This window comes from Salvia splendens, chromosome 1, assembly GCF_004379255.2.
Source record: "Salvia splendens isolate huo1 chromosome 1, SspV2, whole genome shotgun sequence".
NCBI classification, from domain to species: domain Eukaryota; kingdom Viridiplantae; phylum Streptophyta; class Magnoliopsida; order Lamiales; family Lamiaceae; genus Salvia; species Salvia splendens.
In genome coordinates this window covers 43,628,441-43,646,409 of record NC_056032.1, presented here as the reverse complement: position 1 = coordinate 43,646,409, position 17,969 = coordinate 43,628,441, and the positions used below count along the sequence as shown (strand labels likewise).

General features: G+C 35.6%; 3 protein-coding genes across 3 annotated transcripts; all 3 read left to right on the top strand.

Annotated features, from left to right (window-relative positions):
• Positions 1-4,241: 4,241 nt before the first annotated feature.
• Positions 4,242-5,562, top strand: LOC121792349 (putative receptor protein kinase ZmPK1). Its single transcript, XM_042190261.1, has 3 exons — positions 4,242-4,334; positions 4,733-4,837; positions 5,080-5,562. Exons 1-3 carry the CDS (start codon positions 4,242-4,244, stop codon positions 5,560-5,562), a joined length of 681 nt encoding a protein of 226 aa, XP_042046195.1.
• Positions 5,563-7,002: 1,440 nt separating this feature from the next.
• Positions 7,003-11,369, top strand: LOC121754121. Its single transcript, XM_042149471.1, has 3 exons — positions 7,003-7,692; positions 9,164-9,351; positions 10,285-11,369. The coding sequence occupies exons 1-3, from the start codon at positions 7,044-7,046 to the stop codon at positions 10,828-10,830; spliced, it is 1,383 nt and encodes a 460-aa protein (XP_042005405.1). The 5' UTR covers positions 7,003-7,043; the 3' UTR covers positions 10,831-11,369.
• Positions 11,370-12,787: 1,418 nt separating this feature from the next.
• Positions 12,788-14,887, top strand: LOC121801165 (protein PHLOEM PROTEIN 2-LIKE A10-like). The gene has a single exon (XM_042200614.1). It carries the CDS (start codon positions 13,312-13,314, stop codon positions 14,527-14,529), a length of 1,218 nt encoding a protein of 405 aa, XP_042056548.1. The 5' UTR covers positions 12,788-13,311; the 3' UTR covers positions 14,530-14,887.
• Positions 14,888-17,969: the final 3,082 nt, after the last annotated feature.

Genomic DNA, 17,969 nt, shown 5'->3' with positions numbered 1-17,969 from the left:
TTTATTCAAATTTCGTTTTAAATTCTTTGTTTCAAATCTACTTTCTTAATTTTATGGTACCAAACAAATTCTATATTAAAAATGACAAATTTTTTATAAGAAAATGAATATAAATTTAAAGGCCATCGACAATAGATTCAAATCCGAGACCTTTTACATGAGACATTACCAATTTACCACTAGACTAAGCCACACAAACAATGACACAAATGGCGAACTTTCTCGATTAGTAATTGAATAAGTTCGCTGGCTTTATAAATTGAGTTAATGTTTATGGTCCTCTTTAGCCCAACTTGAAATAATAATGAATGTAGTCCAAGATAATAAATTTATTTTTCTGCATCCAACTTGAAATAATAAAGAATATCGTCATGTAATAATGTCACTGTGAAGGTAGATCGCAAAAGAAAAGAAGTGGGCCTCGGTGTGTGCATTGTGGGCTTCATTGGAATTGGGTTTGAAGAGACTCAGTTTGACTATTATATTAAAACTAGTATCACACACGACTAAATTTAAGTTCATTATATTATAATCAATTAACAATTTGAATTAATCACTTAAAATCATATACAATTACATTATTTAATAATTGAAAATCAGTAAAATAATTTAAATGTACAATCCCAAAAACATAAATAAAGCTAACTTTAGAAATCAACCAATCATATACACACACATATTTAAGATAATTATATGAAATTTAGATTGTTCATAAAATTAATCAAGCTTCCAATAACCACAATTAATGTACTCTGTTATGTCTACCACAAAAACAATAATCATAATTTCATATATGTGTTGTCTCCAATTCCGTCGTTCAACCTCTACTTCCATTTGAAACCTTCCACTCTAACGATCTCTTTCTCTTTCTCATCCTCTTTCCACCGCCGAGCTCGTCTCCCTAATGCGGCAAGAAAGTGCTCTGGACTAGGGATGTCAATGTAACCCGAACCCGCGGGCCGGCCCGAATAACCCGATAAAAATACAGGGTTAGGGTTGTAATTTCACAGCCCGAATTTAAAATCGGGTCATTCGGGCTGACCCGTTCGGGTTGTCGGGTTAGACGGGCTGACCCGTTTGGGTTACGGGTCGGCCCGTCGGGTTGAAGGCTTCTGCACATCGAGCAGTTTTTGTAACGGTCATAACTTTCTCTACAAAGCTCCGATTGAGGCGTGCAATATATCCACGCGAAGCTCTTTCGAAGACGAAGAGAATGATATGTATTAGAGGTTTATCAGACTTCAAAATCGCGAGAAACATTGACTCCAACAAGGCTGCTGCACATCCACATATTTTGTTTACATTTTCTAATCAATTTTCTATCATTTCTCAACAACGCATGTAAACATACCAAAATATAGAAATATAATCAAAATCAAGACAACCCTCTAAAACTATGCAAAATCCAAATACGTCAACCGACTATATAAGATCACGGAAAAAATCACCATGTGGTTCATGGATTATAAATACTCGTATATAAAAGCTTTCTTTTAGTATATTTCCAATTTAAATAACTTAATCTTTTTTAAAAATATTAAAGAAAATTAAAAATATGTATTTCATTGTTGAATGATTAATTAAAAATATGTATATAATTAAAGAAAATTTAAAATACGTATTATTTTTTGAAAATATTAAAAGAATTAAAAATATGCATTGGCCCGAATAACCCGGTGGGTTAGCCCGAAACCCGAAGGGTTAGGGTTAGGGTCGAACTTTTATAACCCGAAAAAATCATAACCCAAATAGCTCGTACCCGAATGGCCCGACAACCCGAACGGGTTGGCCCGAACCCGAACGGGTTGGCCCGAACCCGAACGGGTTGGCCCGATTGACATCCCTACTCTGGACTATCATGCGATCTCTCCGCAGTCTAAGAGCTCCTCGAGCGAGGTCAACTGCAAAATCGAGATCATCATCCCAAGCATTCACCACTGATTTAGGTGAAATGGCACCACCGCATGCTGAAAAAATTATCCCGTGGTGAGTATTTATAGGGACTTAACTTTGTTTCATAGAAAGAGTAATTTTGATTCAACTCACTTTTCATTCATTTTTATTCATATATTAATGAATATTGATGGTAGAGTAAAGAGAAAATTAATGTGTTAATAGCCTTAACGTTACGATGAACACCATTTTTATTATTCATAATGACATTAAATGTGATTAAGATGTCCAAACAACTTGAGCTCATTCGTAAAAATTCGTTAACAAAAATTAATTTTAATTAAATTATAAACTTTAAATTAAAATGGAGTCTTCTAAATATCCAAAAACTTCCCTTTTTTATATATGTATAGATAGATTTTCATTTGTAACTACCCCATTAATTTTAGTTTATTTCTTTTATAAAATATTTATGATATATGGTCAAATAAGATGCCTAAATAACTTAATTATTATTCTCACGTTTACACCTTCAATCCATTTAAATTAGGTTAATTAACCTAATTATGATTCCCACCTTTATCGATTATTAAAGCATTAATATGAATTATAAATGCTATACGTATTGATTATCATGCCCAATTAACTACTCAAATATTCAAATTGGTCCATAACTTATAAATATAGGATAAAACTTATATATATTTCAAAAGAAGGTAAAAAACTCGCATTTTATATAGATGTATAGATATAGATTAAGATTAAAGTTCATTTCTAGTCGTAGATATATAAGTCATTATACACTTTAGGTCTATAGCATTATCTATAGCATTATATTTAAAGCTTTGAAACCTTAATATTAGAATTAATCTATTTTTTATCCTAAAATGAAGGTGCCATTAATAGAAAATTCTATATCGATATGTCTATAACTCTATAACCATACTGAAATACTCACTCCGTCCCATAATAAGAGTCATATTCCACTTTTCCATAAATGGTAACTAGCTTCCACATTTCATCAACTTATTATACTCACATTTTATTATAAAACTAGTATATATAAGTGTGACTTATATTCCACATTTCCACTAACTTATTCAACTCACTTTTTCTTTACATTTCTTAAAACTTGTGCTAAAATCAAATAGGACTCCTATTGTGGGACGGAGAGAGTATTATTCTAAATGGAAAAAAGACAACGAAAATTCTCTTAACTGAGTTAATCAGAAAATTATGAATTGGGATAAAATGAACAATGAAAATAAGTAGAGATTAAAGTTCAAAATAAATTAAATCACCTGCTAAAATTTTAACATTAAATCAAATTTGAACTAACAATTTAAGAACTCTTAAATAAATATTTAGAATAACACTCACAGCTTTGTACAGAAAGGGCCAAATAAACACAAAACAGATTATAAGGGCTAAGGTGGAAAAATATTTATAGCCCACATAATGATAAAAGAAATTATGTTAAGGATGGTATAATCAATCAAAAGATAATAAGGGTTACGCCATGTAGGGGTTTAGGGGTCCCTAAACCCGTCCATGATCATATTCATAATCACACAAATGATGTTGTTTGAAGTGTAAGAATATTCTGGAATTGTCCTAGTTGGATACTCGTGTGAGCCATAGGAATCTCCGAAGCTACTATAGCCATAAGATTCACCTCACATTTTTGGATGGCTAAAATTTGCCTATACCAATTCCACATGTCCATTGCATCTCGATATTGCTCTGATACAATAATTCGGGTCTGACTCCCCCATGATTATCGCTTCATTCTCTCCATATCCATTGGGTTAGAATAAAATCACTTTTGATATAATATAAAAATAAAAAATATATTTGAATTTGATTCAAATAGTTAAAGATGGTGTCACTAGAATGATGAGGTGTGATCCGTTGCTAACTTTCTTAAGTTGCTAACTCTATTGACTCATCAATGTAGTGTATTAAAAATGTCAATACAATGACATTTAAATATAAATGTCAACACAATGTATTAAAAATATCAACTAAGTTTATGTTGACATTTCAATGTCATCGTATTGACATTTTTAATACACTGCATTGATGAGTTGTGTTGACATTTTAATGCGATCATGTTGACATTTTTAATATATTGCGTTGATGAGTTAACAAGTTAGCAATTTAAGAAAAATTAACCTTATAACGTATATTGTTAATGACATTTATATAGTTTGCTAGCATTAAACTTATTTAAAACACATAGGAAAGTGGAGTAAATTAACTAAATTTTCACCCCATTAAAATTTAGTCGGAATATAATTTTCATCCGAAATGGAAGAAGCATAACAACATGTTTCCAACAAAAAATCATGGCAAACTCGATTAACAATTTGGATTTGACATTCAAGACGTCGGATTTCAGCGCCGGGCCACACGGGAGGATGACGCTAGACGCCGACCGTGTCATCTCGTGGCGGCATAAGTAGGAGGTGACGTGGCAGCTCACGGTGCCGCCGTGCAATATTAACGAAGTCTGTGGTGTTAACAGATGTCGTTAATATTAACGGTTGTACGTGGAATGTTTGGTCTAGGCTGGGTTTCTGATGGTTCTGAGCCTGGATTTGCCTAGGTTTGACAAATGGCCCAATTGAAGCTCATTTCAATATATGAGCCTAGCCCAAACTCGCTTCATTTTGTTGATGGATCCGGTCTAAGCTTACCCATATTGGGCTTGTGCTAGACCGGGTTGGCCCAGTCCAGTTGATAACTCTAATTGTACTCTCCTGCTATGAGAGTGTCATATATAGTTACAGTTTATGTGCTTTGGCTTATTTATGTGTGTGGGTTGGGTTTCTTCCAGGTTGCCATCGGGTTCACGAGGTTCACATATGAGGACCTCAAGAAGGCGTTGCGCAATTTCAGTGAGGAGATCAGCAGAGGAGGGAGTGGTGTGGTCTACAAAGACGTATTGGCGGATAACTGAGTAGCAACAATCAAGCGCTTGGGTGAAGCTAGCCAAGGAGGAGGAGGAGAAGAAGAAGCATTTCTTGCTGAAGTAAGCCTAATACGAAGGTTAAACCATGCTAATTTGATCCAATGTTGGGGCTATTGCGCACAAAGGAGACATAGATTACTCGTTACGAGTATATGAGGAACAGATCCCTAGCGGAAAATCTAGGCTCAAACAAACTTGATCGGTCAAAATAGTTCGAAATCGCGCTAGGGACTGCGAAAGGGTTGGCATACTTGCACGACCAGTGCTTGGAGTGGGTTCTGCACTGCGACGTGAAGCCTCACAATTTACTTCTTGATGAGAATTACAATCCCATGGTGGCGGATTATGGCTTGTCAAAACAACTCAAGAGAAGTGATCGGGTTGAGAATTTGGATATGTCACTGATACGTGGCACAAGATGGTACATGGCACCTGAATGGGTGTATAATTTGCCCATAACTGCAAAGGTGGATGTCTATAGCTATGGGGTTGTTGTGCTTGAAATGGTCACCAGAAAGAGCCCTAAAGAGATTGATTTTGATAGTGTAGAGGAAGACTCAGAAACAGTTACCAACGGGATTGGGGAGTGTGATGGATTTAGGAATCTGGTGAGAGTGGCATTGCAATGTGTGCAAGAGAAGAGAGATGCAAGGCCTAGTATGAGAGATGTAGTTCACATGTTGCTAGCTCATTAGATAAAATCGAGTCTTATGAATATTGTTTGGTTGAATATTTGAATAAATATGATTCAATATTTATCTTGTATAATCCCCGTCGCATACAATTAATTTTAAATTGTGAATTTTTGTCACTAGAGATTAATATCGACAATATTTTATAGTATAACAATATGAAACTATATGAGCTCATGTTTTGCCGATTAATTTTTAGATGGAAAATAGCTAAAAAAATCAGGCCAATCACAAAATTTAAAAACATTCCGATGATATCTTAATTTTAACATTTTTCTCAATTGATCTCATATTTGAGAGAAATTGTGCATACGACAAACATAAAATACAATTAGGACAAAACATTCAACTACTTAAAGTCAGTCGAATATATTCAATTAGTCATTTCTTAAATTTTTATGGATGAACGTGCCACGTTAATAACATATACTAGCATGCAGAATTTTTTATCATGTAGTATTAGTTAAAGAAAATTTTCAAATTTACAATATAATATTATTTTAAAATTACGAGATAAAATAAAATTTAACTAAATTAAACCAAAATTTTTGGCAATTCCACGTGAGCATTTTTAAGTGGAGAAAGAGACAAAATAATCTCCACGAAAGAAACATTAGAGCATCTCCAATGCTGACGGACGTCAAATAGCCGTCAAATAGCCTTCACACTGCCACATCATCAGCACTACAATTCTCCTGCCACATCAGCTTGCCACATCAACTGGACATCAAATAGCCATCAAATAGCCTTCACACTACCTATCCACATCACTAATAACAATTATATAATTTAATTTACACTTGTATCAACATACGGAATTTAAATTACGAGACAAATACGGAAAATTCGAATAATAATATTAAAATTTTTTTATTACATTAATATAAAAAAAAGTACAATAATTAAAAATATTACATTTAAAAAATGTCTGCCGCGGTGCCGCCGGCTGCATATAACTCTGCATCCATCGATCAACCTCACGGCTCGTATAGGCATCAAGCTCTTCGTTCATCATACGCTCGTACTCATCCGCATCCCCACCACTACCACCGGCATTACTCATTTCTTAAATTGATCTTGTACAGAAAGTAAGGTAGAGAGAGAGTACTCGTTAAAACAAGTGGTGCGAATGAAAATGAGGTTCAACGCGCGTATATATAGTGTTTTGCGAAAAAAAAAAAAAATATTTAAATCCGACGCCGGTTTGGCGCCGATCCGGGAGCCACAATGGCGCCCGTGAGGATCGGCGTGGGAACCGGCGTCAGCGCGGGAATCGGCATGGCGACGCCGATTTTGACGCCGATTTCGCCCACGCCGGTTCCAATGGTTCGGCGTCAAACCGGCGTGGGCGAAAAATCGGCGCTCCGGTGGTGACGCCGACCATTGGAGATGCTCTTATCATTATTTCACTTTGCACGAGAAAAAAACAGCCAATTCAAAATCGAGGTCGATAAATCAATCACGAAAAACGACGTCTTAGTAACATGTCTTGGCTGGCTCGCTCCATCGCCGACAGTCTCCGCCTCGACGACGGCGAAGAAGATGCGACGGCGGCGGTGGAGGATGTCAATGAGCCCGTAGCCGACTCCGTTCCACGTCCCACTGAGAACGACGCCGTGCTCCGGGAGGATCAGCCTCGCCACTCCACCTTCTCAATCGAAGATCGCCCGCTGGATAGTGATGGCGACGCAAGTGACAATCACGGCGTCGACGAAGATTTCGACGCCGATTGCGATCGCCGTGGGGTAAAAGAGGATTTATCGGAATTTCGAGAAAGTCTGACGCGTCAATTTTGGGGCGTTGCTACTTTTCTCGCTCCTCCGCCCCCACCCCCGCCGCCTCTCCCTCCGCCGCCGTTTGTTAATAGATCGAGCGTACGATCGAAATCTGATCCGGCAGGTACGGTCAATGCTGACGATGAGGAGGAACAAGAAGAAGAATTGTCGGAGTATGATGATAGAGGGTCTGGTAAATTGGGGGAATCTGCGGAATTTTCTCCATCGAAGGATGACGATGCATTTCATTTTGAGGATGCAGTAGGGATTACTGAGGAAGTGTTGGCCTTTGCGAGGAACATCGCGCATCATCCAGAAACTTGGTTGGATTTCCCAATAGAGGAAGAGGAGTTTGATGGTAAAGAAACTTAGTTTTGTGGATCCATTTTGTTAATTAATAATCAAATTTGATTGACTTCAGTTTGAGCTTTCCGTCATTGTTTGCTCTGACTCTGTTTTTTGGCTTTTGCTATGACTTCGTGTAGAATTGAATTGATTGTGGATGGCTGATAGAATGAGAAAGTTGGACTACCTGTGAATGCTGTATAATCTGGTAAACTATTTTGAGGAGTTGTTAGTAATCATTTCGAAACATTTATAAAGAAATGTCCTTTGTTTCCCTTCAGCTATTCAAGCCAAGAACTATTAGAAGTTATCATATAGCTTTTGGAATTTATACTTGTAAAAAGGTTTGATCTTTTAGAAGAGAATGCACATGACAAAGACAAATATGGAGCAAGCTCGGTTTATTGAGTTTAACTTGTAGCACTGAACCTGAACTAGGGATGATACATACAGTCAATAAATAGAAGATTTTGATGACTTCTCACATACATTATAGAGTAGTAAGTTGATTATCTAGCTGACTTAAGTATATGGATCTATCTTTGTTGAGTAAACGTTTAGTGTCAATCTGTGGACCACATACTTCTGACTGAGCTGTTTCATATCATCGTAGCTAAGGTGACTATATTAGAGTGTGTTCTTGATCGTGTTTGAGGCCAATCTGGCTGTTGGTTACTTGGTTTTCTGGTCATTTGCATGTTAGTACAAATATGAACCATTTATGTGCTGAACTCTGTGAATTTTGGTAGAGGGTTTGGCTGATCTTCATTTATCTCCAGGGAGAAGAAGTCCATTATAATTTGTATAAATGGTCTTTGACGGTCTGAATGATTCTCATTAGCAAGTAGACTTTCTCCTTTAAAAGATGCTTTCATTTTTCTCCGAAATTTCTATAAAATTATTTTTCGGTGCTTTCTTGTTCCAAGATATTCATTTTGTTGTCGCTATTCAGGACCTCTGTGAAACTTTACCTTCAACTTTCATTTAGAAAGAACAATATTTTCCATTTTTCCTTAATATTTTAATTATAATATATATTCTGTCCGTGCTCATTTTATTGGAGTATAAGCAGAGAACTCATTTCATAAGATTTTGAGTCTTTTGCTTGTAAACTCATATAATGAAACCGCGTTTGTAAAATGTTGGCACCTTTTATCCATTTCTCAATAATATTGTGTACAAGGTCTGTATATGTTCTCATGCGACATAATCTTTCGATGAGTGTGTCCCTGAAAAGAATAGTGGTTAAAGGCTGATTATATGAATGCTTGCACATATGGATACATGACGTGTATCATTCAGTGGTTGCTACTGATTATTTCCTATTTTCAGCTGGAAGGGAAGTCTTAATTATGTTTGGTCAGCGATTGTAACTACAGCTATTATAATGTGCATAATATTATCCTATATGTAGATATATTCATAAGTTTATATGTTGATGGGCTATCTAATCTAATTGTGATATCTCTTTTCATCGTTTACAGATTTTGATGTATCCGAGGCCCAGTACAAGCATTTGTTGGCAATTGAACATTTAGCGCCAAGATTAGCAGCTCTCAGATTTGAACTTTGTCCAGTCCATATGGGTGTGGGCTACTTTTGGATGGTCTATTTCGTTCTTCTACACTCAAGGTTGAATAAACACGATGGTAACCTGCTGTCTTCGCCACAGGTTGGTTGTTACTAATGCATAGAGAGATTAACATATCCAGATATCAGTACTTTGTTTTTTTCAAAAAATTGCAAGATGTTTTGACCCAGATTTCAACTCAATGACTTGTCCTACAGAATGTTTAGATACAGTGGTTCTATGTTTCATTTAGTTAGGTTCCATGTTTATCATTTTTGGGATAATCAATAGTGTCTTGTGTAGTATAAATAGGTACTAGGCACGCCTCTAACCCCCCCCCCCCCTGGGTCACAGACACACAAATCCAAGTATGCATAGGTACCATTCAGTAAATTTGATGTTATTTAAAAGAGATTGATGGTGATCATGGTGTAGTTGGTTACGTGACCCAATTGTTAGAACTTTGATGTTAGAATGATTACAGAAGCACAAAACATTACTGAACTAAAAATGGGCTTCACAAAATGAGCATGGCATCTTAAATGATTGTCTTCTTAGGTGGCGTTCAGTTCGTTAGATAATGTATAATAGTGAGATTCACTATTGGATTAGCCACAATAGGATTTGTCTAGGATTAAATTAGTCATAGGGGTGAAGGTGAGATTGATATACAATCCAATCTTGCCATTATGGAGGCGGGCCAAGATACATTGTCACGGGCTGAACTTTTGAAAAAAACACAACTGAGCAAGTGATAAGATTAGTCATGACATTTAATCACAAGTAATCATGGCGACCGTCCCCTTAATGTACTGCCGGTACCCAACTGAAGCAGATAGCTTACCTGTCACACGTTTTCACTTTCTCTTTTCTATTCTTCCTACAAATCTCATTAATTTTGGAAGTCAAAGTTGGTTTTTGTTGGTAAAGAGTGTCAGAGTTCTACGGCAATGTTATTGCAGATAAATTAAAACATCTATACAAATGAATAATTGAATGCAATTAGTTTACCTAATTTTTTTTATTCATTTGCAGCTTGCGCAAGCTAGGGCCATGTGGATACATGAGCTACAAAAACAAACTAAAGGGGACTCCTATTGGTCCGGAATAAGTAGTTTCCAATCCAAAGGTAACACGGACTCACCCCGTGAAAATATTGTCTGCACTTATGATGATGTTCAGTATGAAAATGAGACAGACTGGAGGTCAGTTTCTGAATCTTCAACGCATCAAATGACCACTGAGCATGAGATTGAGAAGCACGTACTTGACGAAATTCAGTTCGTTGACAAGTCTGTTATCAAGGAAGATCCACCAGCCATACTTCTGGATAAGGAGATTGTTGTGGGTTCTTCCGTAGAAATTCCTGTGCCAGTTGTGGTTGTTGTTGTTAATGATGATGACGATGATTATGACTGGCTTAAGGATGACTCGGACTTAATTGGGTATACTGGCACCTCACTTAGTTTGAACGAAGATGATATATCATTTAGTGATTTAGAAGACGATTTAGACTCCACTGTACCATATAAATACAAAACAACCACAGCTGAAAGGAATAGAACAACCAAAACTCCATGAGTCGATCTGCCAGGGGAGATCGCTCTAGAGATCATCTCTCGGGGGGGACATAAGAGGAATTTGTGCTGGCCTTTCTCAGTCCACACACATAGCACTCGTATTCAGCTGGTGTTCCAGATTGAAAGAGTCACGAGTCGGTGGTGGATCACTCATATACTGGTTTTCGAGATTGAAGGAGTCGTGAGTCACTTGATCATGCTCGGTTGTGCACAATTTACTACACTTCTGGTAAGATCATCCTTGAACCGTAGCTGCTAAAGTTCGCTGCACACGATGAGATTATAGCGGAGGTAAATATTCGATGATATCATGGATTTAGTATATTGTATGATCACTAAAAGCAGTGAGCAGGAAAGCCCTTTTTCTTGGTTATGTGTTACTTGATATCTTGAAAAGCTGAAGCCAGCAGTTTTTGGCTTAGCCTTGTGTATTTGTTGTTAGACAGCTATAGATTCAAATGTAATAGGAGTATTTCAAACTACAGCTGTCTGGATGTACATATGACAAGGAAATGAAAAAAAACATAAATGTTTGAATGAGTTTGGTCTGTGGTAAATTTATGTGAATACTTTCTTCACAACTACCACCAAGTTAATGTTATAGGTTGTAATATTCAATATTCTACCAACCGCATGCTATATAGAAATTATCAGCTAGTTTTAGAAACTATGTCAATTAAATCCCTATATTTCACTTAAAACAATTTTTTTTTTTAAATAGCATAGCTTTGATTTTGTCTTATAGTTGCTGCTTGTTAGTCCTATTTTGTTGTGTGGAAGAATAGTGGGTTTTTATAGTAAACGAAGCCGTACAAATTAATTACTACTCCACTATACATTTAATTCAAAAGGACCATATTTAGATTAAAATCATAATTTTTTCCATGAAATTAACCACTGATAGCGTATAAGTTGTAAGAAGTCTTTCACGTGACATAGCACAAACTCTTTTTTTTAATTTATGTAATATTGCAAAATCTGAACTTAAAACATGTTTCGAATTGTTGACGACGCCAGTTCATTTGAGCGTACACACTCTCTAAAAAATAGCTTGAAAAATATTAAAGATTATTTTATACTCAACTATTTAAATATAATTTTATGAGTATGTAAACAAATTTCTAATGGTATATGTTCATAAATCACAAGAGAAAATTTGCACAAAAAATAATTTCTAATGGTATGTGTTCATAAATCACAAGAGAGAATTTGCACAAAAAATAAAATACACTATGTACATATCTAAGCTTACTTTCAACACATAATAAATCATACTCCCTCCGTCCCATGTTACTTGCACTGTTGCTTTTCGGCTCGTCACAAACTTCTTACACTATTTATAGTTTAAGTTAGAATTAATGCATTTAATTAATATATTAGTTTAAGTTAAGAGCTTATTTATTAAGTGATGTCTCATTACACTTAAAATTCTAATTTAATTACACTAAAAAATCAATCCCAAATTTACGGCCTAAAATGAAAAGTGCGAGTAATATGAGAGGGAGGGAGTACTTCAAGAAGAATGACCATTTGGAGATTTATAGTTACACTGATGTATCACAGAAGATCATGGAAAATATTTTACCTTATAGGATAGGAGATATTTCAGTACTATTTCTTTTCATTGTAACCATATTTTCATCCTCTCATATTATATAATTCAACAATAGGTATATTATTGCAGTAAGATCTACCCCTCCGTTGCCAAATGCGCTTCCCCTGCGGGCAACAATATGTACATTATTCATTTGCGATAAAGTATACAGCCACATTCTATTATTGAAAATTGGAATACCACATCTAAATAACCAATACATAGATACAAATATAACTATGAGACAGACTATTATTCTAGTATATTTAGAAGAAATAAATAAATAAATCACGTGATCATGGTCGCAAAAGCACGTGCCAATTTTCATCAACCATACAAGACTCCAAGCTATGGATATTGCTAATCTCTGATTTTTACAAACAAACAACAAATATGCCAATCTTTCAATCTGAATCCCTAGAATTAAAATTCCTCCCCCTTTTCCCATTGATTTCCCCTCTCTTTCCTCCTTCCCTATTTTATATGCACCACAGTTTTGACTAGCACAATTTCTCCCTCTCTCTCCGACGACTCATCCCCCAAGGTGCGTATGATCAAATCCCATCCCGATATCTCGTGTATTCGGTTAATACATAGCGTCGAGGTATCGATTACATGTGAAAAAAAGGGGACATATACTGTCAAGTTGCAATTTTTGGGGGGGTTTCTCTGAGTAATCATTAGACCAATCTGAGGTTAGCAAGTACCGAGGGCGAGGGTTCTTGGTATTTGCAATTTTTATCCTGATTTTTCGATTGAGGCGAAGAGCTCGGTTTCTTTCTTATTGGACCCCGGGGTTTGAATTTCGGTGGGCTCTGGGGTTCATATTTGTATCTAGTTTGTTTCGAGTTCTTCAATTTAGGTTGTTTTTTTGTCGTTTGAAGCTCTATGGATAGTGAGTTGGTGAAAAGGGGTTTTGATTTCACTAGAAGGAAGAAGAAATGGTTGGTCGTGATGGGATTGGTTGGGGTTTCGAGCTACGGTGTGTATAGGGTGTATCACATGCCGTCTGTAGCTAGGAAGAGAAAGAGAATCTTGAAGTTTTTAGGATCCCTAATTTCAGTGGCTGAAATGGTTTCTGATTCTGCGGAGATGATGACAGTGGTGTCTAGGGATTTGAAAGAGTTTTTGGAGTCTGATTCGGATGAAATCCCGAATAGTTTGAAGCAGTTGTCGAAGATTGCTCGCTCCTCAGAGTTTTCTGAGTCAGTAGCTCGTCTTTGCCAGTCGATGACAATAGGCGTTTTGAGGGGTTATAGGGTAGAGAATAGCGCGAGTAACGTTCAAGGAGATGGTGATCCGAGCTTTTCTGATAGGCTTATCGATAAGGTGATGTCGGATGCTGGTGCAGGATTTGTCTCGGTTGTTGTTGGTAGCTTTGCTAGGAATTTGGTGTTGGGATTCTATGCTAGTAGTGAGAATGGCCACTCGGGTGTAATCCATGAGAAGTCGAGTTCCTCATCGTGGTTAAGTGTGGTGTCGGATGATAAATGCAGAGTGTTGGTTGCTGATTGCATCAAGAATTTCGTTAGCTCTGCTGTTACAATTTACCTCGACAAAACCATGGATGTCAATGTCTATAATGAGATGTTCTCGGGCTTGACTAATCCTAAGCATCATACTAAGATGACTGAGTTCTTCGTCTCCCTTTGTAATGGCGCTGTCGAAACTCTTGTAAAGACCTCTCACCAAGTGCTGACAGCTTCTCCTAAGAAGGAATCGAGTGAAGCTTCAAGCTTCGGAAAAAAGATAGGATTTGAAGCAGAGACTCATTCTAGAAAGAATGAGAATGCTTCTGTTGATCTTCAGAGTAACGGATGGGTCAGTAGCGTTTCATCAACACTGGCTGTACCGAGCAATAGAAAGTTTGTGCTTGATGTCACCGGGAGAGTGACATTTGAGACAGTCCGATCTGTCATTGAGTTTTTCTTGTGGAAAGCATCCGAGGCCTTGAAAAAGAGTGCGAACGTGGTTCATGAAAACGTTGTGGAACGAGGATACGAAGTTGTGAGATATGTTGGGGCCAAATCCACCATTATCCTCACCATTTGTCTCTCGTTGTTTCTGCATATCATAGGCAGCAGTAGGGCATTGGTGGCTGCTTAATGTGACCGCGTTCGTCTATCATCTCCAACGTCTTATCTCCTCCCACGTCTCTGCATACATGGTCTCAGATCCTCAAGAACTCAACGAACTTCTTTGTTTACATATTGGCTGTGGGTGAAAGCAATTCTATATACTAGTTCTTGGCTACATGGTGAAAATTCATAGTACTCCTTAATTTACATGTTTTATAAATTCGTCTATTATATTTACAGTGTAGAATATATTTTTTTTACAATTTGAAGTGCCTTATACTGTCAGTGGACATGAATTTGTACAGAAATATTTGATGACCACTTATGCTTATATCTAGATATAGCAACATTAATTTAGAGATTTGATGATGATTTTTCCCCTTTTACCTACAATGACTAATCAGCTGCATTATTGCAACAGCAACCTTTTGTTATGGATTCTGCAAATGTTGCTGCCATATTTATCTGTTTATCAATCATTTAGTGTACAATTGCAGTGTAATATAGTAGTTAAAAGCCGAGTGTATGAATGTTTTGCTTACACATAATTGCGGATCCACGTTGCCCGGGGTTGAATGACTCCACCGCTGGCCCATGAGGATCGGAAAGTTCTATTGAATTTGGGTTGTGGTCAATGTTACCTACCCACGGTGTGGCAACTCCACCTCAATCCTTCAGGTCAGGGTTTGCTTACGTTTTTCGTCTGTGCCCATTGCCATTGACAGTCGTTGCATCTCCTCTGTCTTCCAACGCCCGGTGACGACCTTTTCATTGTGTTTGAATATTTATAAATTATCTTTTTTGTTTTTCTTTTGTATTTTTCTTGTAAGTACTTGATAGGAATTATTTTTCTTTTGTTATTAGGATTTTTTTGTTATTAGGATTTGATAACAACATTATAAAGAAGCAAAAGAGCTCCTTCCAATCACACTATTACTCAAATAAAAAGGAAATTTATCTTTTCACACCGTTATTATAGCAATGATGAGATATAACTTAGTTGCTAAAACATTCTCATGTCAACTAATAAGTTGGGAATTTGAGTCATTATAAGATCGTAAATCTCAGAAAAAAGCTTACTTTCTTAATAAAACTTACTTTTCCCGTTTGTCAATAGAGTATTTTGGCTATCTATCATAAATATGATTTACCACATTTCTGAATTTACATTTAATAATAATTTACTACTTTTGTATGTCTTTCTTTGTGTGGCCAAATGAAATAAATACACCGCACATGTATGCCCAATTATTGACCATAGTTTCGGAAATGCAATTCCAACCACATATCCTAAAATTTTAAGGAAAAATATATTTTAGATATATAGATATGATGATAATATTAATAATTACTTAAACTGATATACAGATTTTAATAAATTATTTATTTTTCTTTAATGTCTTTTTGACATAATGTTTCTATGTCTCTTTTTCTTATAATTATATTTATATATATTGTTTAGGAGTACTACATATTGGTGTTGTTTTGGATAAAGATAACTTAAAGTATGAAAAACAAATTTAATCAGACATTCTTATCGAGATTGGCTTTTAGTAATTAAATTACTTCGTCACGGGCTTTCAAAAAATTGCTTGGTCATCGGACAAAGTTAGTCATGACATTGTTTAATTACACGGTATAGGAATAGAGAGTTGGCATATTTTATTTACCCAATAAAAATAGAATTATCACCTAAATTAAATTTTATATAAAATTAATAAAATGGTTCTATTCACTGTTTTTCTTATACCATCCCTATTAAATTGCTCATATTATATTTAAGAAATATAATTTGATATGAAAGATTTACATTAGCTCACACATGATTTTTTAAATCTTTTAATTAGATTTGGAGATAATTATGCAGATATCTAGGAAATTTAATTTAAAAGCTAATATTTTCTTTTATAATTGCACAAAAATAAATATGTAATATATTAAATTATTTTAAATTAATTAGTTTTCATAAACTTGTTTCAACTAAAATACCCGAAAAGATCAACCATGTATATGTTCTCTTCGTAGTTTTATCAATATTTAATATAATTGATTTGAAAATTATAAGTATTGATGTAACCATGGATGACATATTATAAATGTACATAATTCATAAGTACTAGTATATGAGAAATATGTAATAGTAATAAATTACAACAACTGAAAAATCACTAATGTGCATGTGCCATAAATAAATTAGACAAATTTATGTGTTTAGGAAAATTGTTTTTAATTTCAATTAAAGTATTAAGACTCTTTAGTTTTCGGTATGGTAGAATGAAATGGGAATGAAATGATTATTTTGCATTTCTTTTGTATTTTCATTTCATTACATTCATCATTCTACGATACCAAGCAAATCAATAGAATAAAAATAAGAAGCACATACATTTCCATCATAACAAGAAGAGTGTAATATTCTTATCAACGAGTCCTTCGATGTTCATAAATAACGAGGAGATTTTGGCCAAAAAAAAGAGGAAAATCATACATTTCATGATGTAACGTACAAAATCACTTATTAATTTTAACATTGTATTCTATTTTAGCTGAATTTACAAAGCCAAATCACGGTGATTAGCAATAAAAATGAGTAATTAAACAATTGAAGATGTAGTGAATTCTATTTTACATAAAAGAGATTAATAATCTCTCTAGTCGTATTCAAGATGTTCACCTTTTTTATGTTGCCGAAGAGAAGAGGAGTGGTTTCATCTTCGTCGTCTCTAAAATCACCTTCGTCTGTTGAGATAGCATCTCTCCAACGATGCGAAGAACACGTCGGTGATGCCGTTCACGATCCACGTGGACACGGCACGGCCGGAGGAGGCCCGTCGGCTCGCTCTGTGCGCGGCGGTGAAGGTGGTGATTGCTATGACGAGTGGAATGCGTTTTGAGTGAATAACAGAAACTGAAATAGCACACATATATATAGAGAGAAATAGAGAATATCTACCTAAATTTTTTGTACTAATATATCATTATGTAGTAATGTATGCTCACCTTATATAAGTATAACTGGAGTATTAATTACCATTCATAATAATTTATAAATGCGAACCCATTCGTAATTAATAGAGGAGAGGAGAGGAGAGGAGAGGGGAGAGCTCAAGCTGTAATTTGATCATGGATTTATAAACGCTAATCAAGAAGAAGGATTACACGTGGAATGCTGTAAAATCGAGTAGAATTTGATTTTGCCTCAAAATTTCCTAGATATAAACACTGTCAAAAATAGTGATTTGGAGTAAGACTTGGTGAGAAGATGCTCGGTGATGAATCGCTAGCCCTTACTCGGTCAGATTTCGTATACTGTTATTGCTGTTTGCATTTGTGCGTTCAATTTAATTTGAAAAGATTAATTTGGAAGATGTATCTTACTACTAAATATTGTTTCTGATGATCGGATTTGGCTCAATTCTTTGTTCGATTTGATTAACTCTATATTGTAAAGGTGACAGCTTTGGATCA